The 23205-nt window shown below is 34.1% G+C and overlaps 1 protein-coding gene across 2 annotated transcripts in view; it reads left to right on the top strand.

Moving 5' to 3' along the window:
• ASZ1 (ankyrin repeat, SAM and basic leucine zipper domain containing 1) overlaps positions 1-23205 on the top strand; it is a 64419-nt gene that overhangs the window by 26798 nt on the left and 14416 nt on the right. The window contains exons 5-10 of one of the 2 annotated variants that reach the window (XM_011937377.1): positions 14455-14566; positions 15392-15526; positions 17150-17274; positions 18114-18189; positions 19159-19215; positions 20192-20301. In XM_011937377.1, the coding sequence (XP_011792767.1) occupies positions 14455-14566; positions 15392-15526; positions 17150-17274; positions 18114-18189; positions 19159-19215; positions 20192-20301 (615 nt within the window). The remainder of the gene's footprint in view (positions 1-14454; positions 14567-15391; positions 15527-17149; positions 17275-18113; positions 18190-19158; positions 19216-20191; positions 20302-23205) is intronic. The other variant, XM_011937378.1, reaches the window with a different exon arrangement.

The following is a 23205-nucleotide window of genomic DNA, read 5'->3' as shown; positions in this document are numbered from 1 at the left end:
ATTAATCTCTCAACTATAAACTGAGTGTTTTAAGCAGATTAAAAATATCATATAATACTGAACTGTATGCAAAAATATGAAGACCAACCATTTTACCATCATTGTGAAAATATATTTTTTCTGTCAGATTGAGTTTTGCTTTCTGCACCAGAATAACATCACTCAAGTCTCTATTTATGAGGTGGACAAGCAAGATGGTCACAAATTTTCCACTACTGACATCGATGGAGCCATGACAATTTGGGATTTCTGCTTTTCTTTGAATGCCCTCTAGTGGAAATTTTATTGAAATGAAATAACCAGAAATTGAGACTAACGAAAGGTTCTGTATCATCCAGAAATAAAGTTTAATTATGGTTACATAATGTACATAAACTTTATTCTTTTTAACCAACTCTTTTTTTTTAAGTTTTATTGAGATACAATTACGTATCGTAAAGCTTGAAGTGTACAGTTCAATGGTTTAAGTATATTTATGGCAGTCTGCAACCATCACCATAATCTAATTTTGGAACAATTTTATCATTCCCAAAAGGAACTTAATATGCATTGGCAGTCATTGATTCCCACCCAAACCTCCCAACCCCCACCCCTTAGCAACCACTAATCTACTTTACAACTCTATAGGTTCGCCTGTTCTGGACACTTTACATGTAGCCAACTCTTGACTATAAAAAACTTTGAGGAAGCATGGTAGATGAAGAAAAAAATCACTTAATGTCATTGGTTTTTAAAATTGGTTTCTGTTCCACAATTAATACATGCTAAATGCTAAGAGTGAGAAGATGAAAGACCCAGTCCTTACCTCAAGAATTTGACAGTACTGAAGAGATTCCAAGGATAGGCATTTACAACATAGGAAGATTAGAGGTAATAGAAAATGTCTCTAGGAACAAAAACTGGGAAAACTTGCAGATGTTTTCCCAGATGCATAGATGCAGATGACAAGTGAAACTGTCCTAGAGGTTCATTTCTCAAACTTAGTTTTTTTTTGTTGTTTGGTTTTGGTGGGTTTTGTCTTGTTTTGTATTTTTTTAGCATTTAGTTTCAGCTTCGTTCAGTTTTGAGACACAGTCTTGCTCTGTCGACTAGGGTGGAGTGCAATGGTGTGATTCTGGCTCACTGCAGCCTCGACCTCCTGGGCTCAAGCCATCCTCCTGCCTCAGCCTTCTAAGTAGCTTGGACTACATGTGCATACTACCATGCCTGGCTGATTTTTTAAATTTTTTTAAAGACAGAGTCTCACTATGTTGCCCAGTCTAGTCTCGAACTCCTGGGCTCAAATGATCCTCCTGCCTTGACCTCCCAAAATGCTGATCTTACCAGTTTGAGTCACTGTGCCCAGCCTCAAACTTTGTTTTGAAGAATAAGTAGGAGTTAGCCAATGGAAGATCATAAAAATGAATATTCAGTTTAGAGGGAGGTGCACATGCAAGTGGAGAAGGATGAAAGAGCCTGTTTCATTTAGGCAGTTGTAAATAGTGAATCTAGAAATACTGTAACCAGATCATGAGATATCAGAGTAGAAAGTGGGTCAGAATTGACCCACTTTGGCAGAGGCTAGATAATAACCTGTGTAATCCTACTGAGAGATACAAATTTTATCATGAAATTGAATAATTTAAGAATGAACATATTAATATTTTGTAAAGGTTATTCTGACAGCAGATTGAGAATGAATTGGAATCAAGAAATCCAGTTAAAAGATTATTGCAAGAGCAACTAAACAGTGTTTCATCAGCATTATACCTGCCAGTATGTGTAGAGGTACTTCTCTCTTTATAATGGCTGTACAGTATTCCACTGTATGGATGTGATATCTTAATCCAGTATTTCATTGACGAACACTTGGATTGTTTCCCTTTTTTTAGTTTCACAAACAAAAGTACTACAGTGAACATCTTTGGCAACTTGGATAGAGTTTTTGATAGAACACATTCCTAAAGTGGAGTTGCTGAGACAAAGGTAGATGTGTATTTAGAATTGTGGGGAAGGCAGGCCTTGAGCATGAGATGTCCAGGTTCGTGGCGTGTTGAACAAAGAGTTGAGCAAAATGCACAAAGTAAGAAAGGAACGAAACAGCGAAAGTAGGGATATATTGAAGCGAGATAACACTCCACAGGATGGGAGTGTTTTAACCAGATTAAAAAGATCAGATAATACTGAACTATATATAAAAATATGACATGAAGACCAACTATTTCACCTTTAGTACAGAGAAATGACAAATACATCATTTGTGGTTCAGGAGCCCCACTCACAAGGTTTTCTGGGGTTTAAGTACCCATTTTGAGGTCCCTATTGGCTGCTCACTATGTGGATGAAGGATTTGGCCTGTGGCCGATTAAGAGCTGCGGTGAGTTCGTCTGTGGCCACCCAGAGGCCAGAGTGGACTGGCACCTTATGCAGATAAAGGGATAGCCCGCACTTGGCCCACGGCCAATCCATGGCACTTTCCCTTTCCACCTGAGACTTAGTGGAACAGAGAGACTCGTAGAGGGAGTAGCCTCTGATCCTTGTTACTAGGCTGTGGAGAGATGGGGATTTTTCTTTTGATTCAGCTTTAGGAAGTTAGCATAAATTGGCCTTAGGTTCTCGGCCTTCAGACCCAGGTGTTTTCTTCCAGCTTTAGGAAATTAGCACGAATTGGCCTTAAATTCCCTGCCTTCAGACCCTATTCTTCTGCCTTAATAGGTGTTACCAAATTGTCTTCTGAAAAAATTGAAAACCTTTACACTATCTCCAACAGTACTTGAGAGGACATACATAGTGACAGCACTAGATATTTTTTATGTTGTCAACTTTACTGTTTGATTTGCAAGTAATGATGCCTCATTTTAGTTTGCATGCTTTTTAATAATACTTGATTAGTCTTGCACATTTTTGTAAGTTTGTATTTCTTTGTCTACTAATTAATTGCCTGTGTACTTTGTAGTTTTGCTGTTTGGTGGTTCACATGTTTCTTATTGATTAACAAGAATCTTTTGTATATTGGCTCTTTTACTTTAGTTTTTTATTGTGTTTGGTTTGGTTTGTTTGGAGACAGAGTCTCACTATGTTGCCCAGGCTGGTTTTGAACTCCTGGGCTCAAGAGATCCTCCTGCCTCAGCATCCCAAGAAGTTGGACTATAGGTGTCTGCCGCCATGTCTGGTAGGTATTTTTAAATTCTTTTAGTTATTTTAATTATTTTTATTAAATTAAATAATTTTATTTTTAATTTAGTTATTTTAATATATGTTGTAGATGCTATTTCTAGTTTGGTTTTTGTTTGTGCTTTAAACTTTTTTATGTTGTGATTTTGAATGCATTTTTTGAGAAAAAAAGTCAGAAAGATAACTTACAAAAAATGTGTTAGGCTCAGAGATTTTAATAGGTTACTTATTTTAAACTTCCAAGGAATAGATTACATTAATACTATCAAAACCTAAGGGGAAAAAAAAGCCTTTCATTTCTTGTTTATAAAGCAAACATAACACTGATTCTGAAATCCAATTTAAAAAAGATCCACTTAAAGAAATCTTATATGAACATGGATACACAAATCTTAACCACTTAATGAAGTATTAGCAAATTTAATGTTACCGGCAAATTAAATGAATAATATACCGTGATCAAATTGATTCAGGGGTCAACTATACAAAAATGGTTCAATATTAAGGAAATATATAAGTAGGTCAGAGGATTTTTAAGGTGGTTATCATTATAATAGATGCCAGAAAGATATTTTATAAAAGTTAAAATCTCTGATTTTTATAACCTTAGTAAAATTTGATTAGATGAGTAGCTCCTTAATTTCACAAGCATATATCTGAAGACAAAACAAATTACATGTTTAATGGAGAAGCATTAGCAGCATTTGCATTAATGTCAGCAACAAGGCAAGGATGCTTGTTATAAGCACTTTTAGTTTTACCATTGTTTTGGGAACTATAAGGCAATTCAGTTATGTCAGAAAAGTACAAGATGTAGTTAATAATAAAAATACCTATTAATTACTGAGAATTTACTTTGTGCATGGTACTGTTCTTTGTTACTAAACATTATTTTCTCATCACAGATTGTGATACTAACACAAATAGGTGCCACAAATGTAGAAACTATTTTATGCTCATAGAAAGTTGTAGAAACTGAGGCAGTGAGAGTTTAAGAGACTTATCTAAGCCAGTAAATGTTGGAGGCTAGATTAGACCTAGGCATTCTGACTCCACAGCTTAACACTCTAAATCAGAGGTTGGCAGACCTCTTAAGTTTCACTGGAACACAGCTGTGCTCATTTGTTTATGTATTGTCTATGGCTGTGTTCATGATACAACAGCAGAGTTGAGTGGTTGTGACAAATCCCTGTATACATCACAAAGCCCAAAATATTTACTGTCTTGCCCTTTACAGAAAAAATTTGTGACTGCTAATCTAAACCATTGAACTATGCCTCTAATTAAACTATTAGATGTTTTTTATTAGGAAAAGAAGAACAAAATCAAGATTTTTAAATTATATTAATGTATGCTTGGTAAACCGAAAATAGTCAACTCAGAAATAACAATCATAAAGTATAGTAGTTTCTGCAAAACTAATGTGCAAACTTCATTTGATTTCCAACTCACAAGAAACGAAAAGCTTGAGAATATAATTTGATTTAAAAATGTGAAAGATCTAAATGAAGAAAAATTTAAAACTACACCAAGTAAAAGAAGATTGAATAGACACATTGTTGGCTAGATGTTGGTTGTCATCTTGACTAGGATGACTCAGTATTTAAAAAGACATTTTTTTAATCTAAATTTATAGAATCAAACATCTTATTCAGAGTGCCAAAGGGATTGTTTTAACTTGATGAAATGATTCTAAAAATTCTGGAAGAAAAACATGACCAAAAAAAGAATTTTTGGAAAAATAGGCTTATAAATTCAAGCTCTTAAACGGAGAATATGCTAAAGTCTTGCCCTTCCACAGAAAGCTTTAGATATAAAGGTATTAAAATATTTTGATAAAGTTAGTTTTGAAACAAAAAAGTTATCTGTGCAATGGAAAAAGAGTAACTCACCAAAGAAAGAAACAGATGGGAAACTCTAGCAATACCTAAAATCTGCATTACTGATAGACAAGGTTATCTTGTCTTCTGTATTTGGGGGCCTTTGCCATAGACCAGAAGGTAGGTGCACAACCATAAATCACCAAAATCTGAAGAATGTAGGTATCATGAAACAGGGACAACAAATTCAACAAAAGAGTGACTTAAGCTAGAGAAAGTGGGAAAAATAGAGGAATCTAAAAAGGCCTTTATTCCTGAACAATAAAATAGGGATTTGCCTTCACAAAATAACAGTAGAAATTAAAAAAACAAGAACAATGAATTATGAAAAAAGGAACTATTGAATATTAAAACTAAGTGTATGTGTAGAAGAGGTAGAAGAGTAGATGGGACTCATCTAATGAGCTGATTAGTGGACTAGAAGATAGAGTTGAGGAAATATCCAAGAATATAACACAAAGGGCTAAAGAAATGGAAAGTATAAAGGAAAGGTAGAGACATAGAGAACATTTCCAGAAGTCCTAACATCTGTCAAATAATAATTCCAGATAGACTATATTTGAAGCAATAAAAAAGACCAAGACTGTTTCCCAACTAAAAACAAATTTGTAGGATTGAAAGAATTACTGAATAAAAGATTTATATACAAATAGATAAATATATATACATTTTTAATTAAAATATGTAGACACATCACAATAAACTTCAGAACATTAAGAATGAAGGCAAAAATCCTCAAAGTTAACTACAGAAGAGATTATTTACATATCAAGAAAACTCCTATCAGGAAATGACCATCTTGGCCAGGCTTGGTGGCTCACCACTGTAATCCCAGTGCTTTGGGAGGCCAAGGTGGGAGGACTGCTTGAACGCAGGAGTTTGAGACCAACCTGGGCAACAGAAATTGTAAAAATTAGCCAGGCGTGGTGGTGCATACCTGTAGTCCTAGCTACTCGGGAGGCTGAGGTGGAAGGATGGCTTGAGCCCAGGAGGTCAAGGCTGCAGTGAGCTATGATGGTGCCATTGCACTCTAGCCGAGTGACAGAGCAAGACTCTGTCTCCTAAAAAAGGGGGGCCGGGGTAGGGGAGAGTATTTATGTTAAATTTGTGTTAACTTTCCATCATATAATAAGTTTGGTGTTCTAGTAGCTGAGGAGAGAGTGAAGCAAAATAAAAGTAAACATCTCTTTTCTCATGAAACTGTGTATAGTTATTGATTAACTTTTCTCTTTGTTGAATAATAAGGATAAGCATGTTGGAGAGGAGAGGACTTAAAAGTAACTACTGTACTTGAAGAAAATAATGAAATTAAAAGCTTTCAGATCAAGTGGGTGGGAGTGAAACTAAGAGAACTTGATCAATCTAACAAGGTAATTCCATGTCCAAGGAGACATGGAAACATGTATTTATTATGGAAGCATGATAAACAGAAGGTGCAAAAATGTCAGAAATAAATCCAGCCATATTAATAACTAAGAAAAGTAATATAATCGGTAAAGCTCACTTATTAAAGTAATAGTAACTCTCATATTGGCTAAAAGCAAAATCTAGTGAAGTCACACCTAAAATAAAACATTACATTAGAGTGGAAAATAAATAAAATGATTTTTTAAATGCCATTTATTCAGCAAATATTTATACCTGGTAAATATCAAGAGAAAAGAAATAGGGTAGTAAATAAAATGCAAGGCAAAAATTACTTAAGGGACCAAAGAGAAAATGATATTGATAGAAGCGACAATTTAACAAGATGGTTTTAATATATATGGCTTTTAAATACATAAAACAAAAACTAGTAGAACTAAAAAAAGAATGGAACATCCATAATCATATTTGAAGACTTTAATATATCTCTTAGAAAAACGTTAGACAAAAAATATAGAATAACACAATTAACAAGAGTATCCAGTTGATATTTACCTAGAATTCTGACTTTAACATAATTTACACGCATGGATTATTTTCAACATAAGTTATGTCGTAGACCACAAAGAAAGTCTTTAAGAATTTTTTTTTTTTTTTTAATGATACCCGGCCAGGCACAGTGGCTTATGCTTGTAATCCCAGCACTTTGGGAGACTGAGGTAGGCAGATCACCTGAGGTCAGGAGTTGGAGACCAGCCTGGCCAACGTGGAGAAACCCATCTCTACTAAAAATACAAAAAAATTAGCCAGGCATGGTGGCATGCGCCTGTAATCCCCAGCTACTCAGGAGGCTGAGGCAGGAGAATTGCTTGAACCTGGGAGGCAGAGGTTGCAGTAAGCAGAGATTGTGCCATGCACTACAGCCTGGGTGACAGAGTGAGACTCCATCTCAAAAAAAGAAAAGAAAAAAGAAAAAAAAAAAGATATATCTTAATAATTTCTGGTAATTTCTGGATTAATTAAAATAGAACTGGTAAAAGTGACAACACAAGACCTTTATATCAGAACTTGTGTGATTCAGACAAAGCGCAGAGGAAATTTCCTCAGAGAAAAATAATTTTAAATTCATTTATTGGCAAATTAAAACATTATATGAACAGTATATTATTAATGTTTAAAAATGACTTTGCTTATTGTATTATTTCTATACCTAGAAAACCCTAAAGATTTCCCCCAGAAGACTCCATAAACCCCGATAAATGACTTCAGTAAAGTCTCAGGATACCAAATCAATGCACAAAAATCAGAAGCATTTCTATGTACCAATAATGTTCAAGCTGAGAACCAATCAATAATGCAATTCCATTTATGAGAACTGCAAAAAAATAAAATAATTAAAATACTAGGAATACATCTAACCAAGAAGGTAAAAAGATCTCTACAGGAGGACTGAAAAACACTGCTGAAAAAAAAGGATTTTCCATTCGTTTTTTAGAATACATCTAACCAAGAGGTAAAAGATCTCTACAGGAGAACTGAAAAGCACTGCTGAAAGAAATTATAAATGACAAACAAATGAAAAAGAATTCCGTAATCACAGATTGGAAGACTGCAGTATCATTAAAATATCTGTACTGCCCAAAGCAATCTACAGATTCAGTGTGATTCCTATCAAAGGACCAATGTCATTTGCCACAGAATTAGGAAAAACTATTCTAAAAGTCATATGAGGCCGGGCACAGTGGCTCACACCTGTAACCCCAGCATTTTGGGAGGCAGAGGGCAGACAGATCACCTGATGGCAGGAATTCGAGACCAGCCTGACCAACATGGTGAAACTCTGTCTCTACTAAAAATACAAAAATTTGCTGGGCTTGGTGGTGCACGCCTGTAGTCCCAGCTACTTGGGAGGCTGAGGCAGGAGAATCGCTTCAGCCCAGCAGGCAGATGTTGCAGTGAGCCGAGATCATGCCACTGCACTCCAGCCTGGCAACAGAGTGAGACTGTCTCAAAAAATAAGAAAAAAAAAAAATATGAAACCAAAAAAGAACCTGAGTAGCCAAAGCAATTCTAAGCAAAAAGAACAAACCTTGAAGCATCACATTACTTGACTTCAGACTATACTAAAAGGCTGCAGTAACCAAAACAGTATTGTACACATACAGACATAGACACATAGACCAATGGAACAGAATAGAGAACACACACCAGCAACCAACTGATCTTCATCAAAGTCAACAAAAATAAACAATGGGGAAAGGATACCCTATTCAGTAAATGGCACTGGGAAAACTGGATACCCGTATGGAGAAGAATGAAACTGGATCCCTACCTCTTACCATATACAGAAATCAATTCAAGATGGATTAAATACTTAAATACAAGACCTCAAACCACAAAAATCCTAGAAGAAAACCTAGGAAATGCTCTTCTGGACCTTAGCCTATGTAAATCATTTATGACTAAGTTCTCAAAAGCAAATGCAACAAAAACAAAATTTGACAAGTGGAGCCTAATTAAACTAAAGAGCTTCTTCACAGCAAAAGAAACTATCAGCAGAATGGGAGAAAATATTTGCAAACTATGCATCCAACGAAGGACTAAATATCCGGGCTCTATAAGGAACTTAAATCCGTAAGAAAAATAACCTCATTAAAAAGTAGGCAAAGGACATAAGCAGTCACTTCTCAAAAAAAAAAAAAAGACATACAAGCAGTCAAGAAACATGAAAAAGTACTCAACATCACTACTCATCAGAGAGATGCAAATCAAAACCACAATGAGATACCATCTCACACCTGTCAGAATGGCTATTATTAAAAATTCAGGCTGGGCGCAGTGGCTCACACCTGTAATCTCAGCACTTTGGGAGGCCAAGGCAGGTGGATTCCAGAGTCAGGAGTTCAAGACCAGCCTGGCCAAGATGGTGAATCCCAGTCTCTACTAAAAATACAAAAATTAGCCAGGTGTGGTGGCAGGTGCCTGTAATCCCAGCTACTCAGGAGGCTGAGGCAGGAGAATCGCTTGAACCCAGGAGGCGGAGGTTGCAGTAAGCCAAGATCGCGCCACTGCGCTCCAGCCTAGGTGATAGAGTGAGACTTCTTCTCAAAAAATAATAAATAAAAAGTGAAACAATAGCATGTTGGTGAAGCTGCAGAGATAAGGGAAACACGTACACTGCTGGCAGGAATGTAAATTAGTTAAACCACTGGGGAAAACAGTTTGGAGATTTCTCAAAGAACTAAAACTAGGATAATCATTTGACCCAGCCATCCCATTACTGAGTATATACCCAAAGGAAAATAAATCATTCTGCCAAAAAGATACTGCACTCATTATGTTTATCCCCGCACTATTCACAATAGCAGCTGGGCATGGTGGCTCATGTTTATAATCCCAGCCCTTTGGGAGGATCGCTAGAGGCCACGAGTTCGAGACCAGCCTGGACAACATACAGAGACTCCATCTCTACAAAAATAAAAAATTTAGCCAGGTGTAGTAACACATGCCTGTGGTCCCAGCTACCTGGGAGACTAAGATGGAAGAATTGCTTGGGCTTGGGAGGTTGAGACTGTGGTGAGCCATGATTGTACCACTGCACTACAGCCTGTGTGACAGTACAACCCTGTCTCAAAAAAAAAAAAAAAAAAACCCACTGTTACAAAGATATAGAACCAACCTATGTGCCCATCAAGAATGGATAAAGAAAATATGCCACATATAGACCATGGAATACAATACAGCCATAAAAAAGAATTAAGCCGTGTCCTTTGCAGCACCATGCATGCAGCTGGAGGCCATTATCCTAAGTGAATTTATGTAGAAAAAGAAAACTAAAAAAAGGAAACCAAATACCACATGTTCTCACTTACTAGTCGGAGCTACCCATTGGGTACACGTGCGTATAAAGATGGAAACAACAGGTAACTTGCTCAAGTCCAGCTGCTGGCTGCCCATAAACCAAGAACAGAAGAAACAAGATGTGGTGAAAGGAAAGTAATTTTATTTATCAAATGCTAGCAATTGGAGAATGGCCAGGCTCATGCCTTCAAAAGACTATTCCAACTTTTTGGGCTAAATGAAGGGGTTTAAGAAGGAAAAGGTGTGAGAAATATGCAGGAGTGTTACCCAAGGGTGCAGGTCTCACTGTCTTGTTTCAATGGTTATCTTGAGAAATTGCCTGTCCTGAAGGTCTGGTTTGCCTCATCCTGACTTTGGCCTGGTAGTGGTAGGCTAACTGTTCGTAACTACCCCAAGTGGGAGCTGTATCTCTCTGCCTGGTTTATTTCAAAATTGGCCCCTGGATTACCTAAGCAAGCACATAATTAGATAAGCAAGCACTGTTCATTGAAGTGCCTGGTGGGAAAAGTAGAAACAAAATGTTTCAAAATATATTTCAAAGCTGGAAACAAGAAAGGAAAAAAAGTTTTAAAATGCATTTTGAGGCTGGGATACTTGGTTAAAAATAGACACTGGGGAATCCAAAAGGGAGGAGGCAAGGAGGGTTCAAGGGTTGAAAAACTACCTATTGGGTACTATGTTCACTACTTGGGTGGTGGGATTGATAGAAGACCAAACCTCAACCTCAGCAACACATAATATACCCATTAACCAACCTTAATGTGTACCTCGTAATCTAAAAAAAAAAAAAGACTTCTGGATCCAAATTGTTACCTAGACAACTGTAAGTCAGATATATTCAAATACATAAATACATCACCATCACCATGTATTTATGTATGCATATATACAAATACTGGGTGCATTTCTAATAAGCAGCAATAGATTTCCTGGCTTTTATATTTTTACTATAAGTTGTATTATTTTATTTTCATTTCATGTTGTTCATTGCTAGTATGAAGAAATACAGTTGATTTTTTAAGTATTGCTCTTGTATGCTGTAATCTTGCCAAATTCATTAGTTCTGGTACTTTTTTTGTAGAGTCCATCAGGTTTACTATATACATCATGCTGTCTGTGAATAAAGACAGTTTTGCTTGTTTTCCCATCTGGAGGCCTACCATTTTTCTTATTTTTCCTTGTCTTATTCCACTGACTAGAACTTCTAATACAATGTTGGGTAGAAATGTGAGAGCAGACATCCTTGACTTGTTTCTGATCTCGGGGGAAAGTACTCTTTCACCATTAAATATGATGTTAACTGTAAATTTTCCATAGATGATTTTGTCAGGTTGAGGAAGTTCTCATGTATTCCTACATTGCTGAGAGAGTGTTTTTGTTAGAAATAAATGTTGGATTTTGTAAAATACTCGTTCTGCATTTGTTGAGGGTTTTTTTTTTCATTTTTAGTTTTTAATATGGTACATTATATTGATTGATGTTTCAAATATCAAACCAGCCTTGCATTCCTAGGATAATTTCCCTTAGTCATGAAGTATTAACCTTTTTATGTGTTTTTGGATTCTGTTAAAATTTGTTCAAAACATTTTTATTTTCAGTGAAGATTATTGGTTTATAGTTTTCTTTCCTTACAATGGCACCCTCTGGTTTTGGTATAAGAGTAATTTGTGCTTCATAGAATGAGTTGGAAAGCAGCTTCTTCTCTTCAGTTTACTGGATGAGTTTGTTTAGAATTGGTGTTGTTTTCATTAACTGTTTGGTAGAATTCACCAGTGAAGCCACCTGGCCTGTTATTTTCTTTGTGGAAAATTTAATTTAATTTATAATTACTAATTAAGTTTTTAAAAAATCTAGGGCTATTCAGTTTATTTCTTTTTGAGTGAGCCATGGTAGTTTGTGTACTTTGAGAAATTTATCCATTTCATCTAAACTGTCTAATTTATTGGCATAAATTTGTTCGTAATACTTCCTCATACTTCTAAAATCTGGATAATCTGTACTGATGTTACTTCTCTTGTTCCTGGTACTGCTAACTTGTTTCTTCTCTCTTTTTTACTTAATCAGTCTAGCTAAAGGTTTGTAAATTTTATTGATCTTCTCAAAATAAAGATCTGAATAAGAATAAGGAGTTAGCAGTATGAAGGTCTGGGGACAGGAAAGAGCACTTGCACAGTTCCTGCCAAGGGGAGATCTTAGCATTTTCAAAGACAATAAACTGTAAGTGACTAAGAATAGAAGCATGGAGAAAAGCAATTACAAGGCTATGGCAATAATATAAGTCAGAGAAAGATGATGTTGTCTTGGACCACTGCAGTGGCTAATAAGGTGAAGAGAAGTGACCAGAAGCAGATTATGAAGGTGAAGAGAAGTGATCAGAAGCAGATTATGAAGGTAGGGCTAATAGGAGCTGCTGATGACTTGTACTCGGAATGACAGAGAAGAGTCATGAACTATGCCTAGTCTTAAGCCTCAGTCATGTGGTTAATGGTGGCTTCATGAAATAGGCAAGATTGAGAGGAGCAGATTTGAGTTATGGGGGTAAGTGCAGTGGAGATGAGACATCAACAGTTTGGATTTAGATGTAATGAAAAATTTGAATTAGAATGGTTAGTTAATTCAAATAATTTGTTGTTGCCACGCGTGTGTGTATGTGGGTTTTTTTTGTGGCTTTGTTGTTGTTGTTGCTGTGAGACAGGGTCTCACTCTGGTTGCCTAGGCTGGAGTGCAATGGCATGATCTTGGCTCACTGAAGCCTTGACCTCCCAGGCTCAGGTGATTCTCCCACCTCTGAAGTAGCTGGGATTACAGGTGTGCACAACCACACCCAGCTAATTTTTTTTTTTTTTTTTTAATTTTAAGTAGAGGTAGAGGCGGGGCTTTGCTCTGTTGCCCAGGCTGGTCTCAAACTCCTGGAGTCAAGCAATCCACCCGCCTCAGTCCCCCAAGTGCTAAGATTACAGGCAGGAGCCACCACACCTGGCAAGTTGTATATAATTTTTTACATTTGCTTAAGTTATCGAGGAAATTCAATCTTTACCTCATAAAGATTGTCTATCTAATGAAGCCACTACATAAGAGATATTCAAGGTAGAGGAGGCAATGTTATACAACTGCCTTAGCATATAATTTCACATAAAACATTCAAATTATAATATACTATGAAATAGAAGAAACAGATATATATGAATTGCTTTATGCTAATAAAGACATTTGTGTGAAGTGATCAGATTTCAGGGTATACCTTGTGCTAACAAGCCTTACAGAGAAATAGTCTATTTGTAGGTTGTATATGTAATGTGAATAACCAATAAAAACTTTCTTGGTAAGATCAAAACATGGAGCTCTGAAATTATTTATTTTTCTTTTCCAAAGTTCTTTGTGTATAAATCAGATCTTGAGGACGACTCAGAAAAATTGTTCTCAGAATGTCAGACCTCCTTTAAAACAGACCATGATGTTATGTGCAGCCCAAGTAGAGCTGATAAAATCTGGTGTCCTTGGAATAGGCCCAGAAGCTGACTAACTTCCAGGAGTAGAAGGATTGAATCTCTAATTTTGGGAAATGATAAACTACAGAGAAACCACTATCCTCTCCCAGAAAGTACTCTTAAAAGAATATTAAGCTGGTTAATCTATTGGATTTATCTCTTTTCTGATTACATACAGTAAGTCTCCCAGTCAGAATAAAATTCTTTCAGTCTCAAACTAAAGTAGAATCAGAATAGAATACATTAAGTAATAAAGTTTTTAAATTTACATTTTTGTTTCAGCAATCCTCTAAATAAAATGTAATAAGCAGTTAGTATTAGCAAATCCTTTAAGGGCAGGGACCTTGTTTGTGTCACTCATTACTATATTCCTAGCATAAGCATAGTGTGAGTACTCTGATACTTTTCTAGATGAATATGTGTATTAGTGAGACTTCATAGTAGAAAGCATGGCTTATTTCATGTATTTTTTAATACATTTATTCACTAGAGGGTGCTGTGTAAGCAGCACTTTAAAAGTCATCTCTTTCACTTGTACTTATTTGCAGGAAGATTGGATTTTTAAATCACCTGATTTAGCAAAAGCTTTCATTTCTTTTTCTTTGTTTTCAAAGTAGTACTGTTGGTATTGTGTATGGTTACATTAATGAAAATGAGAGATTAATGGCAGCATTAACACAAATGTTTCCTTTCTTCCTCCTCCTTAGGAGACTTATGACCCCAATCATGTATGCTGCTCGAGATGGTCACACCCAGGTTGTTGCTCTCCTTGTTGCTCATGGAGCAGAAGTTAATACCCAGGATGAGAATGGTTACACTGTGAGAAACATTTTTACAATGTTTCTTTTTGTTTCTGTTATTATCAGTAATCTATTTTAAAAAAAGTTTTAAGAAGTAATAATTACAAAAGGGCTGGAATATAATTGCTATCTGGTGAAAAAAAGCAACAGTTGAAATAAAAGGCTGGCATGGTGGCTCACGCCTGTAATCCCTGCACTTTGGGAGGCCAAGGCGGGCAGATCACCTGAGGTTGGGAGTTTGAGACCAGCCTAGCCAACATGGTAAAACCCGGTCTCTCCTAAAAATACAAAAAATTAGCCAGGCATGGTGGCACGCGCCTTTAATCCCAGCTACTCAGGAGGCTGAGCCTGGAAAATCGCTTGAGCCTGGGAGACAGAGGTTGCAGTAAGCTGAGATCATACCACTGCACTCAGGCTGAAGTGCAACAAGAGCGAAACTCCATCTCAAAAAAAGAGGAATTAATTGACTCTCTTAGTCCTTACTCTTGATTTAAAAAAAAAAAAAATTGTAACACACAGCAAAATCTGGGCTCTAAAATATACCTAAGAATTCTTTTTTGTAGAAAACCTTTCAGTGATTGGCAAATAAATCATTTTATTCCATAACATCGGTTAATTGTATAAAACACTGGTTTTAAAAAATCAATGAGCTTTGCAGTCAGCTTTGCAATTACAACTTTGGAAATATGTTTACATTATATTGTGAAATGTAGAGATTGCATCATTCTATTAATTAACTATGTTCTCTTTTTTATTGTGTCATAAATACTGTTGAAAACTTTTCCTGTCTGTCTCACATACACTCTTTCTCTTTAAACAATCTTCTTTTTCCCCCCACTTACAGGCTTTAACGTGGGCAGCACGTCAGGGTCATAAAAATATAGTTTTGAAGTTGCTTGAACTTGGAGCTAATAAAATGCTACAAACCAAAGATGGAAAGATGCCAAGTGAGATTGCAAAAAGAAACAAACATCATGAGGTATCCTTCTGTACATATTAAACTTATTTTTTGTGGCATGTCACATTATCATTTGTAGAACTTTTTTATTAATTTGTTAGAATTTACAAGGGTAATTATAGTGTATCTGGCAATTATTAAATGTTTAAATATGTATCTTTCCTCCAGCCAGGTAATGAGAACTTTATTTTGCTAGAGTATTCATCTTCTATGAAACAAGAGACACTTATAATACAGTAATTTAAAAGCTCTATAAAAGAGTAATAAAATCTTATTCTGGCCCCAGGAATAAAATTGTAATATACTATTTAAACATTTCAGACTGGTCCAGAATTTTAAGTTATTGAGTGAAAGCTAGTAAAATGCCAGTTTGAACTTGTAACTAAAACATTCTTTTGTAAGTTTAATTAATATATTAAACAATTTAAAAATTAAATTATTTAAGCAACATTTACTCTTATATGTGTGACAGAGCATACAATAAAGTGATAATATACCTGGATGTATAATCTGTCATTTAGATGTTAAGCTCAATAATAAATACTTGCCATACATTAAATTACTTTATCAATATAAATTTTTGGTCTGAAGATTAAAGCTGTAGCCACAAGTCTGTAACTTGTAAGCAAGGATCAAATATAGTACAATAATAAAACTAAGTTGTTTAGTTTGGGAGTTTGTAACACTGAGTTCCTGAATTTGAAAGTATGTAAAATTCCAAAGATTCCGTCATATAATCATCAAACCAAGCCACATTTACTGCATATAAAGTAACTTCCTCTAACCTTTTAAGCAGTCTGATAAACATGGCTATCATTTTCCAAGTATTATTCTAATATTTTCAGAATTATTATAGGGTAAACAGTAATCACTAAAGCCCTGTAGAACTTCAAAAAGGAATTTACCATTTTTCTTCTAAACTTTGAAAATTCAAAAACTTAAAATTATTTTATTACATTGTTAAATGTAGAGTAGATGACACCAAACTTGACATAAGAAGTTTATGAACATCAAAGGTTATTTTGAGTCATAAATCATTTATTGAAATGAGATTTGATCTTGTATTTTGGCTGATTACATGATATAACCTTGACTTCCTAAGAAGTTAGATTTTAAAACTCAGGAATGTCACCATATCTTTTTGAGGTGTTCAGTTAGGATTTGTATACATTTAGTCACGTTCATCACTCTCTTCCCACTTAGCAATGTTTTCAAAGTACTATCTTAATATTTGATCTGAGTCATTTATCCAAATGGAATTTTTAGTTTTGCTATAGATCTTACCAAAAATAGTAATTACTATCTTACTTTAATTTTTACTATTTTAAATTAGATGTACTTTTTTTCTTTTCTGATTATTATTATAGGTCAAGGAAGCACTTACCTGATATCCCAATTACCCTGATTCATTTATTATACATTGTATATGTGTATCAAAATATCACATGTATCCCCCAAAATATGTACAACTGTACATCAATTTTTTTAAAGTTGTTGTCAGGGTAGTAAATTGTGAAACTTCTGTCCCACTTACTTGCTAAAATTTCCTTTCTGGATATGAGATAATCGTATGTTTGGTTTCTTTTAACTATAAGTTACAGTGTGCAATGTTAGTTATATTTGAATGATGTTAACTTTTTTCAGATCTTCAACTTACTTTCTTTTACTTTAAATCCATTGGAAGGAAAACTTCAACAGCTAACTAAAGAAGACACTATTTGTAAAATATTGACAACAGATTCTGATAGAGAAAAAGATCACATTTTTAGGTAATATAGAATGTTTTAGTTCAACAGAATACCTGTAAGTAAAACTTGTGTATATTTTACTGTAGTAAATGTGGTGACTTATTTAAAATATATGGTATTTTAAATGTTTACAAGCATTTTTAAATGTCTGGGTTTTTAGTGTTCTCCAGAATTTTAGAAAATTTTTATTCATTTTTATGTACTAACACTAATGATAATAACTTTAAATGTAAACTTTAAGTACAATATCAACAAAATCTATTTTTAAAAGGTTCTGAAATTATATTAGTGTTCAAACAGTATTACACCTTGTTTTCTAATTATTTTTAGTACAGTTCTAATTTTATATGCTAAAATTAAACATACACTTCCCCCCCAGAACACTGCTGTTCAGTACATGGCCAAAAATAATTATCTCCTTACCCCATTTAAAGTTATTTACATTTCACTTATTGCAATTAAAGAGGTGTGGTTTTTTTTTTTTTTTTTTTTCGTTTTTTGTGGGTTTTTTTGCCTCAAACACCTGGGCTCAAGCAGTTCTCCCACCACAGCCTCCCAAGTAGCTTGGACTACAGGTGTATGCCACTGTGCCAGGCTGAGGAGATTTTTATGTGCCGAAATTTCACAAGGTGTACATACTGACATATATTTTCATTTTGGGGAAAGATGAGTTATACTCCTCATATACCTTCAGTCACAAAACCTTACTCATTCCTTTGATGTAGCATAGGTCTGGTGTGCAGACTGCAAATATATTCTACATGAATTCATCATTATTCATATTCTCTTGCAATATAATTATATATTGTTTGTGCATTTATAGTCTGTTCTGAAATTGACATTGCTATAAATGTATACAGTTCATATACAGCATTTGGAGATCTGGAAGTATTTTTACATGGTATTGGACTTGAACATTTGACAGATTTACTAAAGGTAAGATCTTATATAACCTACAGTGAGTTATGCATATATGTTAATTTGTTGGTTAATACAATGTTAGATATTAATTCATAAACATGTCTATAAATAACTGCCTATTTACTTTTCTCTATAATTTGTAGTACATCCCGATTTTAAATTTGAAATAAACATTTCAAAAATGTATTATTCTAGAAATTTTCATAAATTAGAATCTGAGATTAAACAGTTTTTACCCATTGTCTAACCTTCATATACACCTGAGCCCTTAGTTTGTTTCTGTAGTTGCTCATCTTCATGAGTAGAATATTGGAAGAGCATGATATTAAACCAAACACACCTGGTATCAGATTCGTGCTCTAATGTTTAATCACTGAAATATGTGACTTAAATATCTCATTTGCTTCATAAGGATAATAATACCTAGTGTAGGGTTGTCATGAAGGTTAAATCAGATCATATGCCAAGGACTGTCTGGGTGTTTTAAGCATACATTATGGGGTTTGAGTCCATGACAGTTATTATCAGCTAGGTGGGGATACTGAAGCAGTATGCTCCTCTTGAGAGTGTACACATTCTGTTAAAATATTTCAGAATTGGGCTTCATTGTATAATCTTCAAATGTCTCCCTATTTGGAGAAATCTTGAATAAAACTACATGATGGTTTAATGTGATACAGTCAGAAATTTAAAATATTCATAAAACATAATTTCTGCCAAATTTTATAGAACTGCTTTTATGAATAGTAATCATTTGAATCTGGAAACCTAGCTGTGTTTATACTTTTTAGGTGAATATAGTTGTTATGATACTCATTACTGTCTACTTAATATTATAGTTCTATATCTACATATCCTGTTCCCTCTGGAAAACTGGAATTTGCTTGAGAGTGAAGCAAGTAACTAACTTATGAACGCTTGCCTACTTCTCCTTCTACTATTTTAATTATATGGAAAGGTGGCCTTTTTTTTACTTTTATACAGGAAAGGGATATAACGTTAAGACACCTTTTGACCATGAGGGAAGATGAATTTACAAAGGTTAGTATCAGTTTCAGAAATTCCTGATATATTGTTTGATGTTTTTAAAATTGTGGATCCTTTTCTCTTTTTAAAATGCTAGGGCTACAGACAAAAGATTGGTCTTTTACTGTGTCCTTGATTAGATATGATTACGCATAACCATATCTAAAATCTTGTGTTAGTGTTAAGTTACTTTAAGAACACGTAATGACTTACAGTTTGGGTTGTTTGTTTGTTTGTTTGTTTTTCAGATTGTCATGACATCTCAACTAAAACTGATCCTTCAGTTTCAAATGTGAAATAGATTTGTAAAATGGGGCACTTACAAATAAGAGATTGTTTTTCTATGTATATGGGTATTAACACGTCTCCCAAGCCTTTTGTTTGGTTCTCAAAACTATTGAGACCTTTTATTTTGCCATCTAGTATTATCTAATAACATATAGCTGCGGGATGTGTTAGAGACACCTTGATAAATACGATATGTAAAAAGCAGTGATCTGAGTGCATGACCACATTGGAAACTTGAAATTTTTAATATCACTAAAAATAAATCAGCATACTACAAAGCTAACTCCAGTATAGAAAATTTAGTTTAACACTAAAGGTAGAATACAAACAAAGATAGGACTTGATTCTCATTTATCACTGATTTTTAAATGAAAATTTGAAGGAAATTTTGTTTTACTGTGTTTTTTGAAGTATTACAAATACTAAGTTCTAGCAATTTGTTTTGGTAGTCCATCATAGTTGTTATGTATTGCAAAAAAATTGGCTATAGTTATTATATATCTAAATATTTTAATGCTGTAACTAACATCAATCACAGTTATAAGACAAACATATATATTTTTAGAAATGTGTTGTTTTTCCACTGTATGCCTATTTTTTCAGGATGTGAATTCATCAAGTAAGAAAACATCTTCAGTTCTTTTGAGTTTTAAATTATTCAAGTATAACTAATTTACTGTACCTTAAAACTATTTCTGCTTAGAATGGAATTACCCGTGAAGACCAGCAGAAAATTCTAGCTACTCTTAAAGAACTACAGGTAGAAGAGATACAATTTGGAGAGTTATCTGAAGAGATAAAGTTGGAAATCAGGTAAAATTAACTTATTTGTTTACATTAATAGTGTTAAGAACCAATTGTTCTTTTTTAGTTTAATTTTCATAATGTCTGAGTCATTTTACTTGATATGATCATTTTCCCAGGGTAATAGATTTTGGAAGATACTGTGTTCTGAAATTGGATGTGCTTTGTAAAGTCAATTTTTATAAAATCATTTACCAAGAAGCAAACAATGTGTCTTCTTGTTAACTCACATAGAAACATTTTTGTTTTATTTTTTCATTGCATCTTGCTGAATTGAATCTTATAAACAATCACATGCTTTTTTATAGTATACCTTTAAAAATCATTTTAGAGGTTAAATTGAAAATTCAAAGTAATATTTTCACTTAAGTCAATAAGAAAACATTTCTTATGTAGCTCAGTTCTATTTTCAGCCTTACTGTATGAGAAATTATGTTACCAAAATGTAAACTTCATTTCCAATATTAAAAACTTGTCAAGCAATGGTTATTAATAATCCCAAATCTATTTTGAAAATAATATTTGATTTTATTAATATATTATACAGCAATAAGTGATTTTTTTAAATTTTTTGAAATATAGATTCTTGGGATATTTCAAAGAGATACGCATATGGAAAGTCCCATGCATTCTTTCCCTAGTTTTGCCCAGTATTACTATCTTTTATAACTGTAGGACAATATCAAAACCAGAAAATTTACATTGGTACAACCCATAGAGCTTACTCATATTTTGTGAGTTATGCACTCATCTGTGTATGTGTATATATATAATTTTATCACATTTATGGCTTCATGTAACTACTTCCGTGTTCAATGTACTTAACACAGGACTCTCTCACACTACCCCTTTATGGCCACGTCTAATCTCCCCATACCAACCCCTAGCGACCAATAATTTGTTCTCCATCTTTTTAATGATGTTATTTCATGAATATTATATAAATAGAATCATACAGTATAAATCCTTTTGAGATTAACTTTTTTCAATCATCCTAATTTTCTTGAAGTTCATCAAAGTTGTTGCATGTATCAGTACAATAGTTCATTCCTTTTTATTGCTGAGTAGTATTCCGTGATATGTATATACCACAGTTTGTTTAACCATTTATCCATTGAAGAACATTTGAGCAGATTTTAGTTTTTAGCTATTCCAAATAAAACTGCTATGAACATTCATCTACAAGAGTCTATTAGAAAATACATTTTCTTTCTTTGGGATAAATTCTGAAAAGGACAATTATTAGGTTGTACGGTGGTTGCATATTTAGTATATTTTAAAACTGTCCAACTGTTTTCCAGAATGGCAGTACTGTTATATTTCCAGCAAGTGTATGAGTGATCCAGTTTGCTCTCCATCCTCACAGCATTTGGTGTTAGCATGACATTTTTTAGCCATTTCTGATGGGTATATAGTAATAGCTTGTTATGTTTTTACTTGCACTTACTAATGGCTAATGATGTAAACAGCCTTTTATATCTTATTTGCCGTATGTGTACTTTTTGTGGTGAAATTCTAACAGTATCTTTTGCCAATTTTATGTTGGATTAATTGTTTTTTAATGTTGAGTTTTGGGAGTTATCTACATTCAAATCTTTTGTTGAATATGTGATTTGTAAATATTTTTCCCAACTCTGTAATTTTTCTTTTCATCCTCTTAATGGCGTCTTTCACAGAGCAAAAACTTTTATTTTTATGAGGTCTAAGTTACCAGATTTTCCCTTTACAGAACATTACTTTTGGTATATTTTTAGTATCAAGTTAAATAACATTTTAAGAAATTAGGTCTCAAAGATTTTCTCCTATGCTTTTTTCGTAGAAGTTTTATAGTTTTACGTTTAAGTCCATGGTACATTTTGAGAGTTCATTTTTGTAATGTTATCAGGTTTAGGCTGAGGTTCTTTTTTTTTTTTTTTTTTTTTTAACCTGGGGATGGATCATTGCTCTAGCACTGTTTATTGAAAAGGCCGTTCCTCCTCCATTGAATTGCTTTTGATTTTTTGTCAAAAATTAATTGGGCATATTTGTGTGGGTATAATCTGGGTTCTCTATTCTGGGTTCCTCATGTGTCTATCCCTCTGAAAGTACCATGTCTTGATTACTCTAACTGTATGGTAAGCCTTTATATCAGGAAGAGTGATTCCTCTCATTTTGTTCTTTTTCAAAATCATCTTGGCTATTCTAGAGCCTTTTTCTTTCCATATACATTTTAGATAAAGCTTTTCTATGTAGAGCTTTTTCTACAAAAAAAAAATTTCTGAGATTGTGGTAGTAATTGTATGAATCCTATTGATTAATTTAGGTATAATTGACAGTTATGTCAATTCTACTAATTCATAAACACATATATCTCTAAAAGTTTTAGGTTTTCTTTTTTAAAATATATTTTTTGGAACGGGGTCTTGCCCTGTCACCCAGTTTGGAGAGCAATGGCACAATGATGGCTCACTGCAACCTCGAATTCCTGGATTCAGGTGATCCTCCCGCCTCAGCCTCCTGAGTATGTGAGACCACTGGCATGCACCACCATGCCTGGCTAATTTTTAAAATTTTTTGTAGAGACAGGGTTTCCACTTTGTTGCCACAGTTGGTCTCAAACTCCTAGGTTCAAGTGATCCTCCCACCTTGGCTCCCTAAGTAATGGGATTACAAACCTGAGCCACCATTTCTGACCTTCTTTGTTTTCTTTCATCAGCATTTTGTCATTTTCATCATACAGATTTCATGCATATTTTGTTAGATTGATACTTAAGTATTTTGTTTTCTTTGGCGCAATTGCCAGTGGTATTTCTCTTTTTATTTGTTTTCATGTGCAATTGATTTTTGTGTCTTGACTGTACATTTCAGCCTTAGTGAACTCAGTTATTAGTTGTAGGAGGTTTTTTGTAGAATGTTTGAGATTTTCTATGTAGA

The sequence above is a fragment of the Colobus angolensis genome, unplaced genomic scaffold (genome assembly GCF_000951035.1).
Source record: "Colobus angolensis palliatus isolate OR3802 unplaced genomic scaffold, Cang.pa_1.0 Scaffold163, whole genome shotgun sequence".
NCBI classification, from domain to species: domain Eukaryota; kingdom Metazoa; phylum Chordata; class Mammalia; order Primates; family Cercopithecidae; genus Colobus; species Colobus angolensis.
Note: the sequence above shows the minus strand (reverse complement) of the source record. Positions and strands in the feature narration are given on the sequence as shown.